A 22,998-nucleotide genomic window follows, 5' to 3' on the forward strand; every position below is an offset into this window, starting at 1 on the left:
CGAAATTCCGCCGGAGGCGTAAAAATTTCTGACTGACTGATCAAGTAATTTACCGTTACTACCGTCAATATTAACACGCACAATTCAAATTACTCTTTCATTGGTTTATTTTCGGTGAAAAAAGTGACTTTTTGTGATAAAAGTGACCATTTTTCGGAGTGACTTTAGTGACCAAATGATGAAAAAAGTTACTTTTTAGTGACTGACCCAAAAAAAGTGACCAAGTCACTAAAAAGTGACTCGCTACCAGCCCTGGGATTACGATATTTCAAATACCTTATAGGGCTGCTATTTACTTTATTTCCAAGGTGTTAAAAAATTGCGTTTTCGAAAAATCAATGTTGCCCGGCAATAGGCGGCGTCCGGCCATAGACAAGTTCCCCCTATAAGTGTTTCGTATGGTTAAATGGTTAAAGTATTTTTCCTTAAGGTGCCCATTATGCTCTTATCTCCCCTACATTAAATAACTGCTGTGGAGGACATGTGATAGAAATAAAAAATGACACCGTTATCTGTAGTATTTTTGAGAACAAATTTATTCGCACATTGTATTTATTTCTACTAAATTATGGGTACTCCTATGATCTACATAAATTAAACAATTACACTTTAGGCATTTAAAATATATGTAGATGTATCGTACTGATCTTCTTTTCTCTATACAAATTTCATCAAAAATGCTACTCTTGTAAATATGTTTCCATTTCGAATTACGTTATTTCTCACATACCTACCATCCTTGTTTGTAATTATTATAGATCAGCATGTGTGTGTAAGTATGTGTTTCCCAAACACATGCTATCGCTACTGTTTAGTGTTTATCTTTTTCGGACACAATTAATTTCACTCTGATTAAATACGCTTCATTGCATTCTTATAATTGCCGACACGTGCTGCTTTTTCGCGATTTTCGTTCAGTGTCATAGATTGTTTTTCATCTTCCAAGATGTGATTTATGTATATTGTTCGTTCAAATCTGGTAAGATTACCGATTTTTTTTTAAAGCATATTAACAATTTGTTTGTTATTATTGAACATATTTTTGAATTATACCTAACAGAAAGTGATCGAAAGCAATTCGAGTGGGGTTTGATTTGTAAACCATTTTCCCTTTAACTGTCTGTCTGCGTGTAAAGACAACTGAACTATTTGCTATTGCGTTTGTATCAGAACTTACTCCAAAAATTACGAAAATTAATAGAGGTAGCAAGCAGTATTGTAAAGTAGAATGTACTTACTTCATTTTTTTTTTTCATTATGGGCCGCGATGTACGGTTGATTAGGCGATCAAAGTGTGAATATTCAAACTCAATTAGTAACTGCAGACTGCAAAAATGTGCGTACATTATGAGATTTGTTCGAAGGTAACACTGATGCAAGAAAAATGGGATCTCGAATAACATAACATTTTTGACTACAATGAAAGGTATGACAAATAATACCTTGAAGGAGGCAAAAGTCCTGTTATTTATATGAAGTTAAAAGAAATGATCTTGTTGATGTTTTCAAAGTCTGTTTATTGGAACAAAAATTGTAAAACTGTCTTACAGCATTCAAAATTATTTAGCGAAAAACGTTCATAACTTCAAATTTGAGTTCGTTGTTACTTAATTACGATTTTGAAGCAAAACAAACTATATCGCAATAAAGCAATCAAAAATTCACAATAATATTAAAAAAAAAGATAAATAAACGGTTCAAAGTTTTTTTTTAATTGTCGGTACTGGGAAAAGAATTTCAGGGTGAACAGCAAAAAACCTTGAATCAATGAAACAACAAATCATGAAATACTACTGGTATTATAAAATATACGAAAATCTGACGTGTTATTAACTTTGCAATTGAAGAAAATGAATAAGTTCTACTCTTGTTGATGCTGGTGGTTTAGTAACTAAAGTGTTATTTTTTCAAAAAACACTTGATTCTAAGAATTTTTGAATGCACGATTTGGAACCAAAGTAAAACATAATTAATTTGGTATATATTTTGAAAAACAAAATATTATATTAAATGACCTAAAAAATATCTAAAGCCACGATATTCTGCTATAAAACACTAAATTGTAAATAATGAAATGTATCTATAAAAATAAACTAGGAAAATTAAGCATTCAAAACTGCTTGTGTTGAAAACAAATGTGGGGAGGAGGAATAGAGCGAACTTTTACCATGATCGTAGTCAATGATAGATGTCCGTTTCTATTCGGGGACCCCATTTCGCTTCGAGGGCGGTATCAAGTGAGGTGGCAGTGACATCGGGAGCTCATTTCCGTCCATTTTTACGTTAATTAAATGCATTGCCAGTGCGAACTCTTCAATATCCAGGAACCCATCCTGATCGTAGTCCGACAGCTTCCAAATTTTGCTCAGCACATTGTTCGGGAGTTTCGATTTGATAAGCTCGGATTTAGCCGCTAAAAAAAAAAGAAATGTTAATTTAGCGTGCAATAAGTCTGAAGTGAAGGTTTTCTTACCTGCACCAGAAATCTTGCCGTCGACTGGGTTGAGCGTTTCGAAGAGCGGATCTGTGCGCTCACGGTCACGATTGCAAATCCAGTCCACCTCTCCGTAACCGGCGTCGATTCCTTCGCCCTTGCGATATCCGAACGGAGAAACCACGTCTTCCACACCATCGAAAGCACCGCCTGTTGATTCAAATAGGTATTTTTTCAACATTAGTTTACTTCTAATAGATAGGAGAAAGATTAAGGATATTTGAATGGATGCGTTTGTGTATTGGGAATGTTCACTCACAGCAACGTGGCATGTGTCGGATAAGCGATTTAACATATCAATTTCCATTTTTTCAGGTCTGTAATTTTATTAATTTTACATGATTATTTGTTTATCTGTATGTAGCAAGTTAAAGGCACTTCCCTTTTCTTGAAAAGGTTATGATAAATTGGGCAAATAGATCAATAATGTCTGCAATATCTCAAAAACTGATGGCTGATTTTGCTATCACGACCACAAATGGCTTCTATTTGTTCTGAAAATCCCATAAATGGGTTCTTTCATGTAGATCATGGGTGGTCAAATTTTTTACCAAAATTGCCTTATTTTAAAGCTAGCGGACAGCTGAAATTGAATTTTTCATGAGAATTTCACATCATAGATCCACCTGTGGACTCTTAATGTACATTGCAGTTTTAAAATGCTTGTGAATTTATGCGTTTTTTCTGTCGATGTATATAAAGAGCCCCCAGGCAGATCCATGATGCGAAAAAAAAAATCAATTTCTGCTGTCCGCTAGCTTCAAAATAAGGCAATTTGGGTAAAAATCTCGGCCACTTATGATGTAGATGATATTTGATTCTAACTCACATTTTGTTCATTCAGGATCAAAATTTGTGTTGAATGAGCTCCAATGTATTGTTGATTCAGCAATGTTCAATGGGTTTAATTCGATTTTGAAGAACCGCGTGGTGTGCAAAAGTAGCACACACAGATTTGTGTTCTAAACTGTAACATGCACATGTACAATATGAATGTTTACAATAATTTTTGTCAAATAATTTGACAGGTCGCCGGCTACTTACAGCTTTCAAAATAGTAGTCCAATGTTTACTCAACTTTCAAATTCTCAAAGTTTAACGATTGAAAAACCAACCAAATATTGGAAGTGGCATAAATTTGGAAAAAGCAACTAATACAAAATACAAAAAGTCATCATTACATCCGATGCATTTCGATGAAATGAAGCACAAACATTGCAAAGCACTTACGTTTAACAGCACCATTCCATTGTTTCCGTGAATCCGCGTAGTAATCACCAAACAAACCCTCTAGGTTTGTTGTTTTGTTTTTGTTCGTTTGTTTGATTGATCGTTATATTGTTGGGCGTTGGATGTAAAGTTGATGTTACAGTAGGTACATACAGAGAAATGTTAGAGCATCGAGGAAAAGATTAGAAAAGAGCAGTGCGAAAAGATTTTATCCAGAACCTCAACCTGTGATGTGACATTCACCGAAACGAAACAAACATAAATGATGGAACTTATGCGCCTTCACCGAGTAGCTTTCCGTGCTAAATGGAGGTCATCTCTTGTGTAAAAACTGTCTTTGTATAAAAGCAGCATATAAGCTATCATGTCAGGAATTTTACAAATATTATCATTTTTCCCACAGATTTATGCTGTTTTAGACCAAAATTACTAGCTTTGTTGCATTAAATACTCAAATGTCAAATTTCCTTGTCGCAGCTGAATGTATAATTTATTCTCATACTTTAGTATACGAACGTAACAATTCTAGTTTAAGAAGTCAATACAAGCCATTTTCGACAACAGAATAGCACTGCAGCGGGTTTCAACTTGTGGCCAAGGTTGCCGAGATCAAAGAAACATCTGTATTATCACAGAATTTTGAGCAAAAATTTCGTCACAGAATCTGTGTCACAGATCACATAATTTTGAAAGTTTTCACAAAATCCACAGATTTTCTAAATTTTGTAGAGATTTCCCAGATTATTATTTTTTTTTTTGTCATTTCGACTTTTTATTTATGACTATAATTCATAAAAATATGAAAACAAAGTAATGTAATTTTTTTTCAATTAAAACTATTAATAATTTCCAATTTCCCTATGATTTTCATAGAAAAAGCGTCAATGAAAACCGTCATATTATTTTAGGTTCGAATCACAGAATTCGAGAATTTTTTTTTGTCAAAAACACAGATTTTTTTTCGGCAACCTTGCTTGTGGCCCATTTACACTTCACAAGAAAATGAACGTGAAAAATCTAATTTCGTCAATAACTCAAAAACGCATAATAACATTCTTTTCTCAAGTAAAACCCCATAAAATTTGTCACAAGTTTCGTGAAATTGAGGCTGCATCCCACTTGCACTAGTGGAAAATAATCACCCAAATTCGGAAACGCTTCCATCGCCTATAAAACTTTTCATTCCACTGTTAACGTTCAAACCTAACGGACGTCTTTTACTTTGTGAGACAAACGATCAATGACTGAAGCAACAATACACTTCACGTGAAAATGAACGTGAAAAATTTTATCAATAACTCAAAAACGCGAAATTGACCTTATTGTCCGCATACAACTTCAGCACGTCCATGGAGTAGTGGCTGTGGTACTCCAGCCAGAAGATTGTTGGGAAGTTGTGGGCCTTCAGGAGAGGAAGCAGCCGCTTCTGGAGGCACTCTTACATGTACAACGGTCCGTTCATCGTGTCCTGGGTCACGAAAGGTGCACTCCGCTTCCCGCACGTGCAGATGGCTTGCCAAACCAGGAATTTATTCGCAAATTTGGACATCTTCTGAGTGCGGACATGCTCCGGAACGCTGAACTTATCCTTGGCCGTGATAAACAGGTTGCCGGGGATCTGTTTGAAGTCAGCCTTCACATATGTTTCGTTGGTAATGATGCAGCATTCAACTTTCGTCAGCATGGTGAGGTACAAATTCCTGGCACAGGTTTTGGCGGACTTGATCTGCTTCTCGTCGCGTTTAGGGGCCTTTTGTAAGTTAGACAAAATTTCGGCTTAGGTGCAGCTTCTTAGGCGAACGGAGGCGTTCGGGTTTCGGTTGAAGGCCCCAACTACGCGGTTGTGATTTCGGTGTTGTACGGAATATTTTTTTTCACTTCTGAGCTTCCGATCGGTGGTCAATCGTTTCTCGAACCTCGCGACACCGGGGAATTCGCGATTTCCGACATTTTAGCGATGGAACGATGCAAGAGATCCTTGTTCTTGTGATGAATGCACAAGATTTTATTACGCACGAGCTGTTCTTTTGACTCCATTTCCACGAGTTTTTATCACAGGACTTTAAAACTTGCAGGATGTAAACAATGCATTATGAACTAAATTCACCCAAACTTTCATTAAATTCTAGCCAAGGTTAAAAAGTTAGTCACACAATTTCATCGTGGACACCCTTTATTAAAGGGACTGTAGTAAACAAAGAGGTTCCATCTGATCCCTTTCAAAATAATATAATCAGCAACCATGCCGCAGTGTTGCTCCAGGATTGCCATTAATAAAACTTCTTATGACTGTTGTTTCGAATGATTATAAAATTTCATTACTGCTCCTCATTTACTTAGTTCGAAATTGATAAGAAATAATTTAGAAATGATTTGCTTATCTCATTTGTTAACATTAGCCGTAAAAATTAACCATACTTTCGCTTTCGCAATTCCAAAATTTTCAGTTTGACAAGTTTTATGCTTGATTGGAATGACACTGATAGAAAATCGAAAATTCCAATCATGACACTTTGTTCACTATAGGCTCGTTACCCAGCCAACATGAAATCATAAAAGAAATCATCACCAAACTCGTATATGTATGCAGCTCGAATCGGAATCGTAAATGTGTACACTGAACATTCGTCCATATCGTATAATCATCGTAGAAGATGTTAAACCCAAATGAAATACGACTTAGTTACGATGTGTTGAATGAAGTCGTATTTTGTACGACCGATGTCAAATGAAATCTTAAAACAATCGCATAAGATTTTTAAGACGCATTTTATTCGTACATAAAATACTTTCGCATCGAAATCGTAATTGACTAAAGAAAAACTCGTACAGAATCACATATAATCATCGTTCGTCGTCACTTATGTGAACTGCGAACAAACTTCACATAAAGGGGCAATTCAAATCAATTTTGTGTCGTATTTGTTGAAATGATTAGTTCCCATAACAAAATGAGTGGTTTAAATTGTTCGTGCAAGCTCCCGACGTGTTTTGTTTTGCTGGTTTGAATTTTTGATTGTTGTGCTTCGGTTTTATATCGTGATAACTGTAGGAGACATCTAAAATTATGTGAGGATCGATGCGGAATGCGCTTTTGATTTTGCGAATGGATTCCCCGGGATCGATGAGAATAGAGTGGAGGATTCCGGGACAACAATTCACGGGTGAGACCATAACTAACCGGATTCCAGAACCGAAGAATAAGCGGATTACAGAGCGCTGAAGACGAACAAAAAAAATTTTGGCGATGTTGTCAGGTAAGAGAGTGAAATATTTAATTGTTAGATTTTTGAAAAGTGATCAAAATTTTCATTTTAGCACTAGTGATGAACTAGCACAAGTTCCATCGGAGACTGAAGGCATCGGATCTACTTCAGAGTGTTGTTGAGTCTCTACTTGTTGGTCCGAGAAACGGCGAAACAGCGGCAAAGATCGGAATTTGCATCGGTTAAGAATAAAAAAAATCGACAACCGATCGAAGTTGGATCAGGCGACTTAAAAATTTTTAGGTAAGTTTTGAAACACCCGTTGTGAGTGCTTGATAAGTGAAAATTTATTTTTCTCTTTAAAGGGAAAACTGGCTGAGACGGCTTCGAAAAATAAGACAGAGGAAACGTTGACGGAATAAGAGGTTTAGTGCAGGTGATCAAAGCAAGATCAAGGTTGACAATCAATGAAGCATCGCTAGTAAGTAAAACGGCTCCGGATGTGGCAGAATACATGGATTCCTTTAGGTGTCAGCGGTTTTCGGTCAGCACTAGCAACATCAGAGTTTAGACTCTGTTTAGACGACGGTTCAATTTATAGTATGACTACTTACTTACTTACTTAGTGGTCCCGCGCCGATCCTCCGGTGCATAGGGCCGTGGTAAAAGACCTCCACTGTTGACGATCCGGAGCCAGCGTCTTCACCTGGTCCCAGTCAAGATTCTCGTCGACAGTTCGGATTTCAGCGGTTAGACTTCGCCGCCACGAATTTCTGGGTCTGCCTCTTCTTCGATGACCTTCTGGATTCCAATCTAGCGCCTCTCTGCAAATCTCGTTTTCATCTCTTCGCAGCGTGTGCCCAATCCATCTCCACTTACGTTCCCGAATCTCGATTTCTAGCGCCCTTTGATGACACCGGCGATGTAGTTCCTCATTCGAGATCCAATTGCCAGGCCACCAAGCGCGGATGATATTCCGCAGGCAGCGGTTTACAAATACTTGCAGTTTTCGCGTCGTTACCGCATATGTGCACCAAGTTTCGCACCCGTACAGCAATACGGATTTGACGTTTGAGTTGAAGATTCGGATTTTCGTTCGTAGAGAGATCTGGCGTGACCGCCAAATGTTTCGGAGACTCGCAAACGCAAATCGGGCCTTTCTTATCCGGGTTTCGATGTCTTTTCTGGTACCACCATCAGGCGTTATCTGGCTACCAAGATACTGGAAGCACTCCACTTTCTCAACTTGTTGCCCAGCTACCATGAAACTGGAGGGATTTCCTGTGTTGATCTCCATCGACTTGGTCTTTCCGACATTGACTTTGAGACCTGCTGCCTTGGAACTTTCGGTGAGGTCGTCGAGTTTGCTCTGCATATCTGGTTGTGTTTGGGCGAGCAAAACAATATCGTCAGCCAGGTCAAGGTCGTTCAGTTGCTCCATTGTTGAAGGATTCCACGGCAATCCTCGGTTCGGTGCACAGTCAATCGATCCAATCAGAATCTCATCCATTACGATTAGAAAAAGTAGCGGTGATAGAATACATCCTTGTCTCACTCCAGCAGTTACCGGGATTGGTTCGGACAAGACACCGTCGTGCAAGACCTTGCACGAAAATGCCTCGTACTGTGCTTCGATGAGATGGACTAGTTTCTCTGGGACCCCTCGTCGCCTTAGAGCCGCCCAGATGTTTTCATGGTTCAGTCGGTCGAATGCTTTTTCGAAATCAACGAACACCAGCAGAAGAGAGTCCTGGAGTTCGTTGATTTGTTCCAGTATGATTCGTAGCGTTGTGATGTGGTCCACACATGATCGTCCGGATCGGAATCCAGCTTGTTGCCGTCGGAGTGTAGCGTCTATTTTCTCCTGGATCCTGTTCAGGATCACTTTGCAGAGTACTTTGAGGGTTGTACAGATCAACGTTATGCCTCGCCAGTTACCGCACTCTGTCAGGTCTCCTTTCTTCGGGACCTTTACGAGGATACCCTGCATCCAGTCGGCCGGGAATGTTGCAGTATCCCAGATGTCAGCGAAAAGACGGTGCAACATTTGTGCTGATAGGGCAGGGTCGGCTTTCAGCATTTCAGCAGGGATGCAATCGATCCCAGGTGCTTTGTTGGATTTCATGTTTTTGATTGCCGCTTCTATTTCAGCCAGCGAAGGCGCTTCCGAGTTGACGCCATTTATGCGACTTACTGTTGGCGCTTCGAGCTGCAGATTCTGTTGGCCATCGCTATTCGTGACTCGGAAGAGTTGTTCGAAGTGCTCAGTCCATCGTTTGAGCTGATCTGTTCGATCGGTCAATAACTGACCTGCTCGGTCTTTTAGCGGCATTCTTGCATTAGTCCTTGCACCACTGAGGCGGCGAGAAATGTCATAAAGTAATCGGATATCTCCATTGGCGGCGGCTCTTTCTCCCTCTTCGGCTAGGGAGTTTGTCCAGGCTCTCTTGTCTCGTCTACAAGCTCGTTTAACTGCCTTTTCCAGCTCCGCATATCGCAAGCGGGCGGCTGCTTTGGCTGACCCGGTACATGCCTGCTCAATTTCGACTTTCGCCTTTCTCCGATCATCGACCATCCTCCAAGTTTCATCCGACATCCATTCACTCCTTCTTCCACAAACTTTACCGAGAGTACCATGGCTCGTCGTGATAAAGGCATTCTTGATTCCACACCACTGTTCTTCGACTGTTCCGTCTGTCGGCAGCTCCGAGGCTCGGGATTCTAGCTGTTCAACGTATGCCCTTTTCACCTCTGGATTCTCCAACCGGCGGACGTCGTATCGACACCCGACTTTCTCCTCGCGCCGTTGGACACGCGCAACTCTCAGTCGTATCTCGCCAAGGACGAGGTGATGGTCAGATGCAATGTCTGCGCTTCGTTTGTTGCGGACATCAAGAAGGCTCCTTCTCCATTTTCGGCTGATGCAGATGTGGTCAATTTGATTTTCTGTTCGGCCATCTCGGGATACCCAAGTGACCTTATGTGCTGGTCGATGGGGGAAGAGCGATCCGCCGATCACCATGTTGTTGTTGCCACAAAATTCTACAAACAGCTCTCCGTTTTCGCTCATCTGTCCTAGGCCATTGCGTCCCATGATGCGCTCAAGGTCCTGATTGTCGGAGCCAATCTTTGCGTTGAAGTCGCCCAAATGGATTTGAATGTCACCCTTCGGAATTCTCTCAACCACGCTGTTCAGTTGACTGTAAAACTGCTCTTTCTCCTGCAAGTCGGCAACGTCAGTTGGCGCATAACACTGGACCATTGTAAGGTTTCTAACCCGTGTTCTGAATCTGGCTACGATTATTCTTTCGTTTATCGGTTCCCATCTAATGAGGGCCGCGTAGGCCTGCGGGCTTAACAGGAAACCAACTCCTCGTTCCCGAGTAGCATGTTCTCCTCGTATGCCAGAGTAAAGCAGGACTTGCCCGGATTGTGTCTTGTGTTCTCCAGTATTAGGCCAACGGACTTCGCTCAGTCCCAGAATTTCAAGCTTGAGGCGGTTAGCCTCTCTAGCAAGTTGTTCCAGTTTGCCTTGTTGGGCAAGGGTTAATACGTTCCAAGTTCCAATTCGTGTCCGTGTTTTCATGCTAAAAGTCGTCGCCAAAGTTCCAGGTCGGTCATTTCTTTCGGATTCCGTAACAATTTCAAATCGGGAGCAGTAGGTTGTTAGCCTAAAGTCCCTATCCCGCGATGGGGCTGCCATCTTGGACTTAGCTGGCGGGAGCCGCATTTCATAAATTCAGCCGCTTGCTGCAAGACAGACGCTGTTTGAGCCGCCCCTGACCTGGAGAACAGACGCTCGGTTGTTGTTGCACGCCGCCCCTGACCTGAGGAACAGACGCGTGCGGCCACCTTCTCAGTCTGCATGCGACCAAAGCATCCACCAGTATGACCATTCTGGTGAAAAAGACCGGTGACCTAAAAAACAACGATTTCGTGTCTGATTGTGTCGGGAAAATGGTGGTATAATTTGTATTTTTAAGCGAAAAACAAATAATAAAAGTTCGGACAGATTCATTAAGGACATTTCATTTATTTATATGAACTAAAAGCCCATTTTAAATCATTGATTAAGAATCGCATTTAAACCACAATAATATACATAACGTGCTACATAAAGTCGTGACGTTAACGTGATTTTTTCAAAACTCCAAAACATGTTGAACCGATAAATCAAAATCATATTTCGACTATAAAATTTATTAACGAAGTCAACTAACTTTTCATGAAAAATATTATGAAAAAATAGTATACTTGTGTTATGGCAGATCGGGACCCAAAGTTCGGGTAACAGTTTTCGCCAGAAGCTTTCGGAGAAGAAAAAATCGTCTAAGGGTAAGGCAACTTAGATCTTCTCGATAGCGTTTTTTCATTTTCGTAAGAACTTTCCTCACATGGAGGCGCGTTTCATGTGTCGCTCAAGTTTATGGGGAGTGAGGAATATTCCTACTATTATTATATTTGCTATAACTAAACATCAATGATTGCTAAGATCGCGGGTTATTTTTCCAACAGTTCGTTATCAGATTGTTGCTCAATCCACGTTCGACGAAACATAAGCCCGTCGTGTATTTACTCTACATTACAACAAAGAGCAATTGTTGGTCTTTAATTTAGATCGTCAATATTGTTCGATTCGGTTGTCACGATTCGTTACTATTTTATTCGTTATGTATCACCTATGTAAAGCATTGATCTTCTTAAATCTGGACGCACTGTTTATTATACCATAGCGCTCCTAGTTGTCGGATCTGGAATGTTTTGACAGTACTTTGTTCGGAAATGTTTAGAGTGCTGGAAATTTCATTACGATTCGTTTTGTTACACATGAAGCCGCGAGACGACAATTAATTTTGGCCACCCACGTCAAAAACCCGACGTGGTCGGGTTCAAAACTCGCGAAATCAAACGTTTCCGTGAGATGCATACTATCGATCGGCAGGTTCATACCAAGCGTTATAGTGGACCTAAGGATCGGAAACTGCATTTGAAAGTGTTGAAAACGATCAAGGTAAACCAGGGCAGTCAAACTATGACATCGTCGAGAAATTTAATGCCCACCGGTGCATCGTCAGAAGGATTTGTCAGCGCGAAGGAATACGATCTTATCGGGCCAGTAAGCAACCAAACCGGACATTGAAGAAGAATGTAGAAGCCAAAGGACGGGCCCGGCAGTTATACAACAATGTTCTAACGAAGTACGACGGATGCATCCTCATGGATGACGAAACTTACGTGAAGATGGATTTTGGACGTCTTCCTGGCCAATAATTTTACAAAGCCACTAGTCGTGGTGATGTACCTGCCAAGTTCTAATTCGTTTTTAAAGATAAGTTTGCAAGAAAGGGTTTGATCTGGCAAGGTATTGCAGCTGCAGACGAAAAACCTCGGTTTTTGTGAAAAACAAGTCCATGGACTCCGAAACGTACAAGGAGGAGTGCCTGAAAAACGTTTTTTTCCGAACATAAGACCTCACAAAGGACCAGTGAAGTTTTCGCCAGATTTGGCAAGCTGCCACTACAGCAAAGAGGCACTACAGTGGTATCGGGACAACGGGTGGATTTTGTCGAAAAGGACATCAACTCACCCAACTGCCCTCAATTCGCCCCTATCGAAAAATTTTGGGCAATTGTCAAGCAGAAGATGAAGAAGAATGGTAGGACGACTCGGGATGCAACAGAGATGAAGAGATTATCTAACAAAATGGCCGCTGAGGTCAGCGCATAGGGTGTCCAAACTATGAGTGGTACTCGACGAAAAGTTCGAAATTTCATGAAAACAAAATCGGATTTTTTTGAAATATTTTTTCTTTAAAGTGCAATAAAAAACCTACATTTTGAGTACAAAACAATTTTATTTCGTTTACATAGCTCCGAGATAGACCATTTTTAATGCGTCAAAATTTTAGATTATCCATGCTTTATTACTTATGATGTAATTACCTATGATGCAATATGCAATTCCGAATTTCTTCACAACTGGTATAATTTCACGGTGTGTTTATAGAAAATGGTATGAAAAAAAAACAGTTACTCTCGTTTTTCTGAAATTTAAAATATAACTTTTTCTGAGTCATATAAAGGGTGTATACGGTCAAAATTTGGTCAAGGGAAAACGCGTGTAAATCGGTGAAATCGTTTATTTAAAAAATCAAATTAAATTTCTTTTTCAAGTTTAATTAGTATAAAATTTAGGAAAATTATTCAGTTAGGCTTCCGCTTTTCCAAATCCGAATTGCCGGGCCTTACGCTTAATCCCTGCCATCAGATTTTGAACAGCCACCTTGTCCACATTCTTCGCCGCAGAAAGCCAGTTTGCCTTGAACTACTGCTCGTCCTTGGCAGTTTTTTTGGTCTTATTTAGGTTCCGCTTGACAAAAGCCCAGTATTTATCAATTGGGCGGAGCTCTGGCGTGTTGGGAGGGTTCTTGTCCTTGGGAACCACCTGCACGTTGTTGGCGGCGTACCACTCCATGGAATTTTTATCGTAATGGCAAGATGCCAAATCCTTCCCAAACAGTACGGAACAACCGTGTTTCTTCAGGAAAGGCAGCAGACGTTTATTCAAAAACTCTTTCACGTAAATTTCTTGGTTGACAGTCCCGGAAGCTATGAAAATGCTGCTTTTCAAGCCACAGGTACATATGGCTTGCCAAACCAGATATTTCTTCGCGAACTTTGAGAGTTTCATGTGCTTGAAAATATCTGCTACCTTTCCCCTTCCTTTTGCCGTATAAAACTCCTGTCCCTGAAGCTGCTTGTTGTCGGCTTTGACGTAGGTTTCGTCGTCCATTACCACGCAGTCAAACTTCGTCAGCATCGTCGTGTACAGCCTCCGGGATCGCGCTTTGGCCGTCGTATTTTGTTTATCATCGCGATTTTGAGTCACTACCTTCTTGTAAGTCGATAGTCCGGCTCGTTGCTTGGCTCGATGCACGGTTGTAGACGATACACCCAGCTTATTTGCGGCATCTCGGAGAGAGAGGTTAGGGTTTCGCTTGAAACTACCGGCAACTCTCTTTGTCGTCTCAGCGGCTTCCGGTGTTCGATTTCCCCCCGATCCAGACTTCCTGGCTGTGGACAAACGTTCCCCAAACACTTTAATTACATTTGTAACGGTTGATTTGGCAACTTTTAGCGATTTTGCTAGCTTTGCGTGCGAGTAGCTCGGATTTTCGCGATGCGCGAGCAAAATTTTGATACGCTGCTCTTCTGAACGGCATTTTGACAACTGAAGAGTGAATTCAGAAATCAAAATAGGAGCAACATTCTACACACACCTTCAAAATGAGGGGTTTTCAGGTTTTTTAAATGCAATATTGAAAGAAATACGTCGAGTTGATATTGACCAAATTTTGACCGTATCACCCTTTACTCCACACATATTGAATTTTTGAAGATTTTTGGTCCATATAATATATGTTCCTATATTTATCTATAAAATTGGGTCTGTAAATTGGAATAACAACAATATTATTTTTTTTTATTTTTCATATGTATTTCGATCGCTTTCACTCTGAAACATAAAAAAAACAAGTCTAGTAAGGATTCTTTGTAAACCTTTACTTTTATTAGAAACTAGCTGACCCGGTGTGCTTTGCTACCCCTCTCATGGAAAAAATTAGTTCGTTAAAATTATTATAATTAAAATAATTATATTTATAATTCAATTAAAATAAATTTCAACATTATTTATGGCATCTGTGCTTCTAGTCTTTATTCTCAGCGTAACTTGAAGGTTTGTAGTTTGAAGGAGGCACTCTTTAGAAAAAAATAGGAGGGATGTTCACTACAATAAATAGACCTTTCAAAAAAAAATCGTCCACTTTTGAAGCGGAAGGAGTATTTAAATACCGGCAAATTTGTACATAATCAAAAAGTGTGCCACTAAGACATTGGTTTAGTTCTTTATATGAATGTTGTATTTATTGAATTTGAGAGTTTTCTTTCTTGAAATGAGAAAGCGCCTATCAATACAATGTGTTATAGAATTTTGTTGAAACTTATTTTTCAATTGCATAAATCATCTCATTATGTCAAAATGCTTACGTTTATCAATTATTAACAAAAATCCTCCGAGGATTGATAAAATTTTGTCAATTTTTGTTAATTTTGTATGGGAGCCCCACCCTTCTTGAATTTGTAACAGTTTGAAAGTTTTATAGAAACCATTTCCGGTCTTGAAAACGGCTACATTCCAAATTTCACTTTGATCGGTTCAGTAGTTTCCAAAAATTGTTCGAATTGTGTCAAACTTTTGTTAATTTGGTATGGCAGCACCCTCTTTCTGGACTCGAAGAGGTTTGAAAGTGTTATAGAAACCATTTTCGGTCGACACTCAAAGTTTCACGTTTATCGGTTCAGTAGTTTCCGAAAATTATTCGAATTTTGTCAATTTTTGTTATTTTTGTACGGTATTTTTGTAGCGTGACGGGCGAAATCTCTCAACCCTGTTTATGACATTTTCGATGACATAAAACTGGCATTTTTTAATTGTAACTTATCAATGGAACAATAAACTATAACATTCTGTTTTTTTTTTTATTTTACGTCGCTTATAGTGTGTGATTTTAAAACTTTATATTTATTATTATTTTTTAGTACTCAATTTAGTTCAAGGTCTCGAACAAGGTGTTCAATCGTATCAAAGCGGTTGAACGCTTGAGCACCATATAGATAAGTATGTTAAGCAATGACATACTCATTTGTTGAAGATTTATTCAGCGAATCAACGAACATGTCACTTTTTCTGTATCGTACACTTCGATAACGATGAATTCCGACACGCATAAAGCGAATGTAAAATTAAGTCATCGCGCCAACAGCCACTTACATACAATGAACGAACGCCTGGCTTGATCGTTTTTTCTCGTATTAGCTTGCAATTCGACCAACATTTCCTATTTCCCGGTGGCACATACAAAACAAACCGGCGGCCGCCAATCCACTTGGAAGTGGCGTCAAACGAACAGGTAGGTACGAACACTTTCTCGCTGTTATCTAGCGATGGGTGTAACAAACTACCCTGCCTGCCTGATGTGTACCTTCTTCTCTGAAGTGCTGCAGAACGTGCAAAATTACTCGGTGACTTTTTTATATGACAGAAAAGCAAGCAACAGATTCTGAATTATTTGATTTTATTTTGAAAGATTTTTTTCTTGATGACATAATGATTTCAATGTGAATGGTTAAAGTTGGGACGTCACAACACAGCACTTTCGTTTTTTTTGTTCTGAAAATTTGATAATTTTAAAGCTTACGTTCTCAGTACACAATTTAACAAAAAAAACGTTATAGTTAAAATTAATTTTCTGGAAAATAACGGTTGCCATTCACCAGAGCGAAAACTTCGGATTTCAACTGCGTTGACAATACAATAGGATAGCAGCGAAATGGGTCATGCCAAATTTCGAAGACCGACCCTAAACATGTTGTAGATTTACCCAACAAACTGACCTGTGCAAAATTTCAGCTCGATCGGACATAATTTAGGGGTGCCTCAAAGCGCTCAAAGTTTTGTTTTTTTTTTTACCCTTAGAAATTACCAGAGGAGGGACTGAAGGAAATCGAGAAAGTTGAAATTCTAATTCTGATGCCGAATGACTTAAAAATGCAGAAAATGTCGAAATCTAGTATTATCCTGAAAAAAAAATTACAGGTGGTTTCCTGTCGTAAAATGCGATACATGAGGTCAAGGTCGTTCAGTTGCTCCATTGTTGAAGGATTCCACGGCAATCCTCGGTTCGGTGCACAGTCGATCGATCCAGTCAGAATCTCATCCATTGATACTAGAAAAAGTAGCGGTGATTAGATACATCCTTGTCTCACTCCTGCAGTTACCGGGATTAGGTCGGACAAGACACCATCGTACAAGACCTTGCACGAAAATGCCTTGTATTGTGCTTCGATGAGATGGACTAGTTTCTCTGGGACTCCTCGTCGCCTTAAAGCCGCCCAGATGGTTTCATGGTTAAGTCGGTCGAATGCTTTTTCGAAATCAACGAACACCAGCAGAAGAGAGTCCACACATGATCGTCCGGATCAGAATCCAGCTTGTTACCGCCGGAGTGTAGCGTCGATTTTCTCCTGGATCCTATTCGGGATTTGCAGAGTACTTTGAGGGTTGTACAGATCAACGTTATGCCTCGCCAGTTACCGCACTCTGTCAGGTCTCCTTTCTTCGGGACCGTTACAAGGATACCGTGCATCCAGTCGGCCGGGAATGTATCCCAGATGTCAGCGAAAAGACGGTGCAACATTTGTGCTGACAGGGCAGGGTCGGCTTTCACCATTTCAGCAGGGATGCAATCGATCCCAGGTGCTTTGTTGGATTTCATGTTTTTGATTGCCGCTTCTATTTCAGCCAGCGAGGGCGCTTCCGAGTTGACGCCATTTATGCGGCTTACTGTTGGCGCTTCGAGCTGCGGGTTCTGTTGGCCATTGCTATTCGTGACTCGGAAGAGTTGTTCGAAGTGCTCAGTCCATCGTTTGAGCTGATCTGTTCGATCGGTCAATAACTGACCTGCTCGGTCTTTCAGCGTCATTCTTGCATTAGTCCTTGCACCACTGAGGCGGCGAGAAATGTCATAAAGTAATCTACACAGAAAAAAATACTGAGCTTTATACTCATGTAAAATTTGAATTCATGTAAAATTCAGTCAGATGTGTTGTATACTATAACGCAGCCCTTAAACAAACCATGCGTTTCCGCAGTCGGGTCAATTTGTTGTAATTTTACATGACTTTTGCATGAAACGATGTTTGAAATAAAAAACTTTGCAGTAGTGCACAGGGTGTGTCTTATTATTTTCCAATTTTTTTCAAATATATAAAAGAAAAGTGAAAAGAAATCTATTTAAAAAAATTCACCAAGAAACAAAAAATGTTTTATTGCTTTAATTAAAAAACCTTCAAATAGTATATTACTCTAGGGAAATTTATAGACATAATTGGATAGAAGTGATATATTGTTCTAAGCTTTACAGTTCCCCTCTTGTTCATTTCTAAATATATTTTAAACATAAGAATAACTCTAACCGATAAGGTTGATTTTAAATCTAACATTTAAAAATTATTGGCACAAAAAGTAGTCAAACTTTTGGTAAGAATAAAAAAATGCAGAAAAAGGTCAACAATGTTCTTAATTTGTTGTTACAAAAATTTCAGCAATATAAAGCGCAGTTGGACAAAGGTTTTATGTGCTTCCAACGTTAAAATCTTAGTTTTAAGTAGCCATGGAAACGTAAATACTGTTGTCCACGTTTCATCCTCCCTGTGTTCCAGTTGTCTCTGCGTCCAATACTGCACAGTGGGCCCGGCCTAGTCAAGATGAGTAGTAAATGAACTTTTACTACTCACCGGGATGCTGACAAGATCTGGCTGTGTATGTATCATAAGCATAAGCATAAGCAAGCAAAAATTTCAGCAAAATAAAGCTATTATTCTCTATTAAGCTATTGTTCTGTGATTCTAGTATAAACGTGTTGATTAAAAAATCAGGCTCATAGACTATTATGTAAGTGAATCGTTTCGAATTGTTTAATATTCATACATACAAATGACTTGCTTCATTACCCCTTCCTCAAATTCCATCATTTTGCAAATACCTTTCAATGTACAACGAATTAATAACAAGTAATTTTATTCAAAAAAGATTCTAGGTGAACATAATGCTACCTACATTGAAAAAAGTGAATGATTTTTTTTTAAATTATCCTGCCAAAACGAAACATAAAAGAAAATTCAGATACACCATGTAGCAGAATCGTTTCACAAACAAACACCGAACGGCCGACCGGTAAGCAGCAAGTTTGATTTGATGCGCCGAAAAAAATCTGTTGCAAGTGTGGAGCTCGTGAATTTCGAGTAAACATAAATATTATGAACATCTTTTTAATCATTGTCATGCTTTGTTGTAAGGCTAATGGCTAGAAGTTGATAAATTAATGATTCAAAAACTAAAAAAGAATAATGAGCTGGAAAGGTTTTATTGTTATGGTCATGTAAATTCACAATAGCATTTTTTTCTCTTTTCGGGAATTTACATTACGTCATAAGTCATGTAAATTTAGTAGAAATAACTTGTTTCAATTATTTGCAGGTTAAAACATGTAAAAGCACAAGATTATTTAATACTATGTAATATCTCCATTTGCGGTGGCTCTTTCTCCCTCTTCGGCTAGGGAGTTTGTCCAGGCTCTCTTGTCTCGTCTACAAGCTCGTTTAACTGCCTTTTCCAGCTCCGCCTATCGTAAGCGGGCGGCTGCTTTGACTGACCCGGTACATGCCTGCTCAATTCCAATTTAAGCCTTTCTCCGATCATCGACCATCCTCCAAGTTTCATCCGACATCCATTCACTTCTTCTTCCACAAACTTTACCGAAGGTACCATGGCTCGTCGTGACAAAGGCATTCTTGATTCCACACCACTGTTCTTCGATTGTTCCGTCTTTCGGCAATTCCGAGGCTCGGGATTCTAGCTGTTCAACGTATGCCCTTTTCACCTCTGGATTCTCCAACCGGCGGACGTCGTATCGAAACCCGACTTTCTCCTCGCGCCGTTGGACACGCGCAACTCTCAGTCGTATCTCGCCAAGGACGAGGTGATGGACAGATGCAATGTTTGCGCTTCGTTTGTTGCGGACATCAAGAAGGCTCCTTCTCCATTGTCGGCTGATGCAGATGTGGTCAATTTGATTTTCTGTTCGGCCATCTCGGGATACCCAAGTGACCTTAGGTGCTGGTCGATGGGGGAAGAGCGATGCAACGATCGCCATGTTGTTGTTGCCACAAAATTCTACAAACAGTTCTCCGTTTTCGCTCAACTGTCCTAGGCCATGGCGGCCCATGATGCGCTAAAGGCTCTGATTGTCGGAGCCAATCTTTGCGTTGAAGTTGCCCAAATGGATTTGGATGTCACCCTTCGGCATTTTCTGTACCACGCTGTTCAGTTGACTGTAAAACTGCTCTTTCTCCTGCAAATCAGCAACGTCAGTTTGATATACAGTCAGATATTCTCTCGTTTATCGGTTTCCATCTAATGAGGGCCGCGTAGGCCTGCGGGCTTAACAGGAAACCAACTCCAACAACCAAGTTCCAATTCGTGTTCGTGTTTTCATGCTAAAAGTTGTCGCCAAAGTTCCAAGTCGGTAATTTCTTTCGGATTCCGTAACAATTTTATAAATCGGGAGCAGTAGATTGTTAGCCTAAAGTCCCTATCCCACGATGGGGCTGTCATCTTGGACTTAGCTGGCGGGAGCCACATTTCATAAATTCAGCCGCTCGCTGCGAGACAGACGCTGTTTAAGCTTCCCCTGACCTGGAGAACTGACGCTCGGTTGTTGTTGCACGCCGCCCCTGATCTGGGGAACAGACGCGTGCGGCCACCTTATCAGTCTGCATGCGACCAAAGCATCCACCGGGGTTAAGTACCCGATCTCCGCTTAGGTTACTCGCATCCCAGCCGGCACCGCGTGTAGGTAGAGATAGGAGTTGTGGATAAGAAGTGATATGATCACTATGGGGTCTCGTGTTGCACATTTCTATTAAAAGTACTCGAACGTTTAATTGATCATCATATCAGGCAAGAATGTCTTATCCAACATCCGCTTAATGCGACACAACATGCGCTTTAAACCGAGAAAAAAACAATATTCCCATTGGATTTCCTACTTTCTTACACAACGCAAATCTACGCGCTGCTTGTCGCCCCAGTATAACAATATAAACCGTTGTTGGTCGCAATAAACGATACAGTTTAAGTTTGCTTTTTAAATTGCATCGGTATCAAATCAACAGAAGTTTAAGTGAAACAGTGCTAGAATTTTTAAATTAATCCTAAACCCTCTACTTTAAACGGTCATTTTTATCATTTAAGTTGTGTTTAAGTTTTTATATTTAAGAACCACCCTAATGGAAAATAAATGTCTCACCCGAGTGAAAAATGTATTCTGAAATGTCTCATGAACATTGCAAAATCAAATGTTAAATTTTAACTTGTGGTTTGAAGCGAGTTGTATAAAAACTTATTTTTAAACACTCTAAATTCAGCCATCAGTTAACTGAAAGTCGATTTCCGGATAATTTTTTTCCGAAAAAAAACACTGGATCTCAACGTTTTATGCATTTTCAAATCATTTGGGTTCAAAATTTTTGGGGACCAATGAATTTTCGATCGAGTGATATATAAGTATTGGAATAAAGTATGGAAACAAACTTAAGCGTGGGGCCATATGCTCGTTTTTCCAAAGCGCCTTAGTTTGATGATAAACGAGGTTTCATTACCGTCGTGTGCTTCCTACTGTTGATATTAAATTTATCTATCGAAGCCTCAATTGGCATTCGAAGGTAAACCTGTTCAATACCTGAATACGGGAATACCCGAGCTTTACATGACGCATCAATGGCAATTTTATAGAGAACTTTTATTTTCCTCTAGAAGTGTTAGTTGCATGTTCATAAAGCACACTTCACACAACCCTAATCTTACCATCGTGAGCTGTAAAAAATAATCTCAAAGCTTAACATTTCCATCGGCCCCGATCGTTTAATTTTGTCGAAGCCGCTCTAATTCTGATGACGATCGATTGCGTGACGGTTTTGCTGAAATTTTCTTTTTCTTCAACCCCGGACACTATTGGAAATAAAAACTCGCTCCAAAACTCGACTGCATTCAGAGACAGCATTAGTTCAATGCTTTACTGACATGGTGGGTATAAATAGATGCTGAGCTTCGGTATCAGTTGTAGCTAACTACTGCTAACTAATGTATCGAAAAACGCTAACATTGGTTTTGCAGAATGCTCAATAAACAGACAACCATATGAATGTGTACTAATACTCATACCGGTACGGAAACAACCAGTAAGACACATATATGCCGGTTTCTTTCTTCGGTTTCGTCTTTTAATTATACCGTCCGGATAAGCTTCATTTTTGGTATAGGCCATGGATGAGCAACCTGCGGCCCGCGGGCAGCACCCATTTTTTTAAACTGGCTCAGCCTTTTTGTGCCATGAGCCATGCTCCAAACTTTTCTTGAATTAAAGGTCGTTGAAAATTATCAAATTACGAATTGTTTTTACCATATGAGTGGTTCGCAAAAAGAAATTAAAACAAAAGTTGAATGGTTGATTAAAAAGGTTTTTCATCCCTGGTATAGGCCAATTGATCGGAAATAGATCATGGAATGAGTCAACCAAATGAGGCACAATGAAATGTGCAGGCAAGGTTGCCGAAAAAAAATCTGTGTTTTTACCAAAAAAAACTGAAATTTTGTGATTCGACTCAAAATTTCTGTGACGAGATTCTGTCATTTCACAAAAAAAAAACATATCAAACATTCACAAATTAAATTTATTTAACGAAAACCTTGGTAGAAATTACTAAACAGTACTAATTACATAACATTTTCATGAATTTGAGTCATAAATCCATTGTTTATGTTAATATTAAAATTAATGAATTTGAAAAGGTGTGCACAATTTTAGAAATCTGTGAAAAGGTACAAAATTCTGTGTATCGTGACACAAATTCTGTCACAAAAATTAACTCAAAATTCGGCGAAATTAGAGATTTTTCTTGATATAAACATAAGAAAAAACGGAGAAGAATTGGGAAGGAATGGATTATTTTGTAAGGCAAGGTTTAGCTTTGTAATGTAAAGAGTTCATCCACTGGACCGACAGGATCCAATTTTTTCCTCGACCGATCGCTTTGACGCTCCTGATGTTAACCTTTTCGAGCTTTTTGTTCTTCATCAGCTTCTGTGCTTCTTTTCGATTTTTTTCGAGCGGCAGGAGTGAGATGCTCATTAATGTAGATTCGTGCATCTGAATAAAAACCGATAGCTTGTAGCAGGGTAACCGGGGAAAAACCTGGAATTCCAGCACAACACCGAAAAATTGTCATGTTTATCTTAGAAAAATATTGTTAAATCAATTTCTAAATTTAAGAGAAGCTTTCGCCAGTCGATAGATTTACCTCATTAACACTTTTTTTTTTCAATAGTAACCAAGCGATTAATTTTTTCACTAAATATAAGATATCTCGTTATTTTGCTCTCGCAAGT

General features: G+C 39.5%; 1 protein-coding gene across 4 annotated transcripts in view; it reads right to left on the reverse strand.

Annotated features, from left to right (window-relative positions):
* Positions 1–508: 508 nt before the first annotated feature.
* Positions 509–22,998, reverse strand: part of LOC129739744 (EH domain-containing protein 1) — a 38,603-nt gene continuing 16,113 nt past the window's right edge. For 3 of the 4 annotated variants that reach the window (XM_055731250.1, XM_055731249.1, XM_055731251.1), the window contains exons 3-5: positions 3,725–3,784; positions 2,474–2,644; positions 509–2,413 (exon numbers count right to left, since the gene is read on the reverse strand). In XM_055731250.1, coding sequence (XP_055587225.1) covers positions 2,199–2,413; positions 2,474–2,644; positions 3,725–3,784 — 446 coding nt within the window. In that variant the 3' untranslated portion in view covers positions 509–2,198. The remainder of the gene's footprint in view (positions 2,414–2,473; positions 2,645–3,724; positions 3,785–22,998) is intronic. The other variant, XM_055731252.1, reaches the window with a different exon arrangement.

Source organism: Uranotaenia lowii, chromosome 1 (genome assembly GCF_029784155.1).
Source record: "Uranotaenia lowii strain MFRU-FL chromosome 1, ASM2978415v1, whole genome shotgun sequence".
NCBI classification, from domain to species: Eukaryota; Metazoa; Arthropoda; class Insecta; order Diptera; family Culicidae; genus Uranotaenia; species Uranotaenia lowii.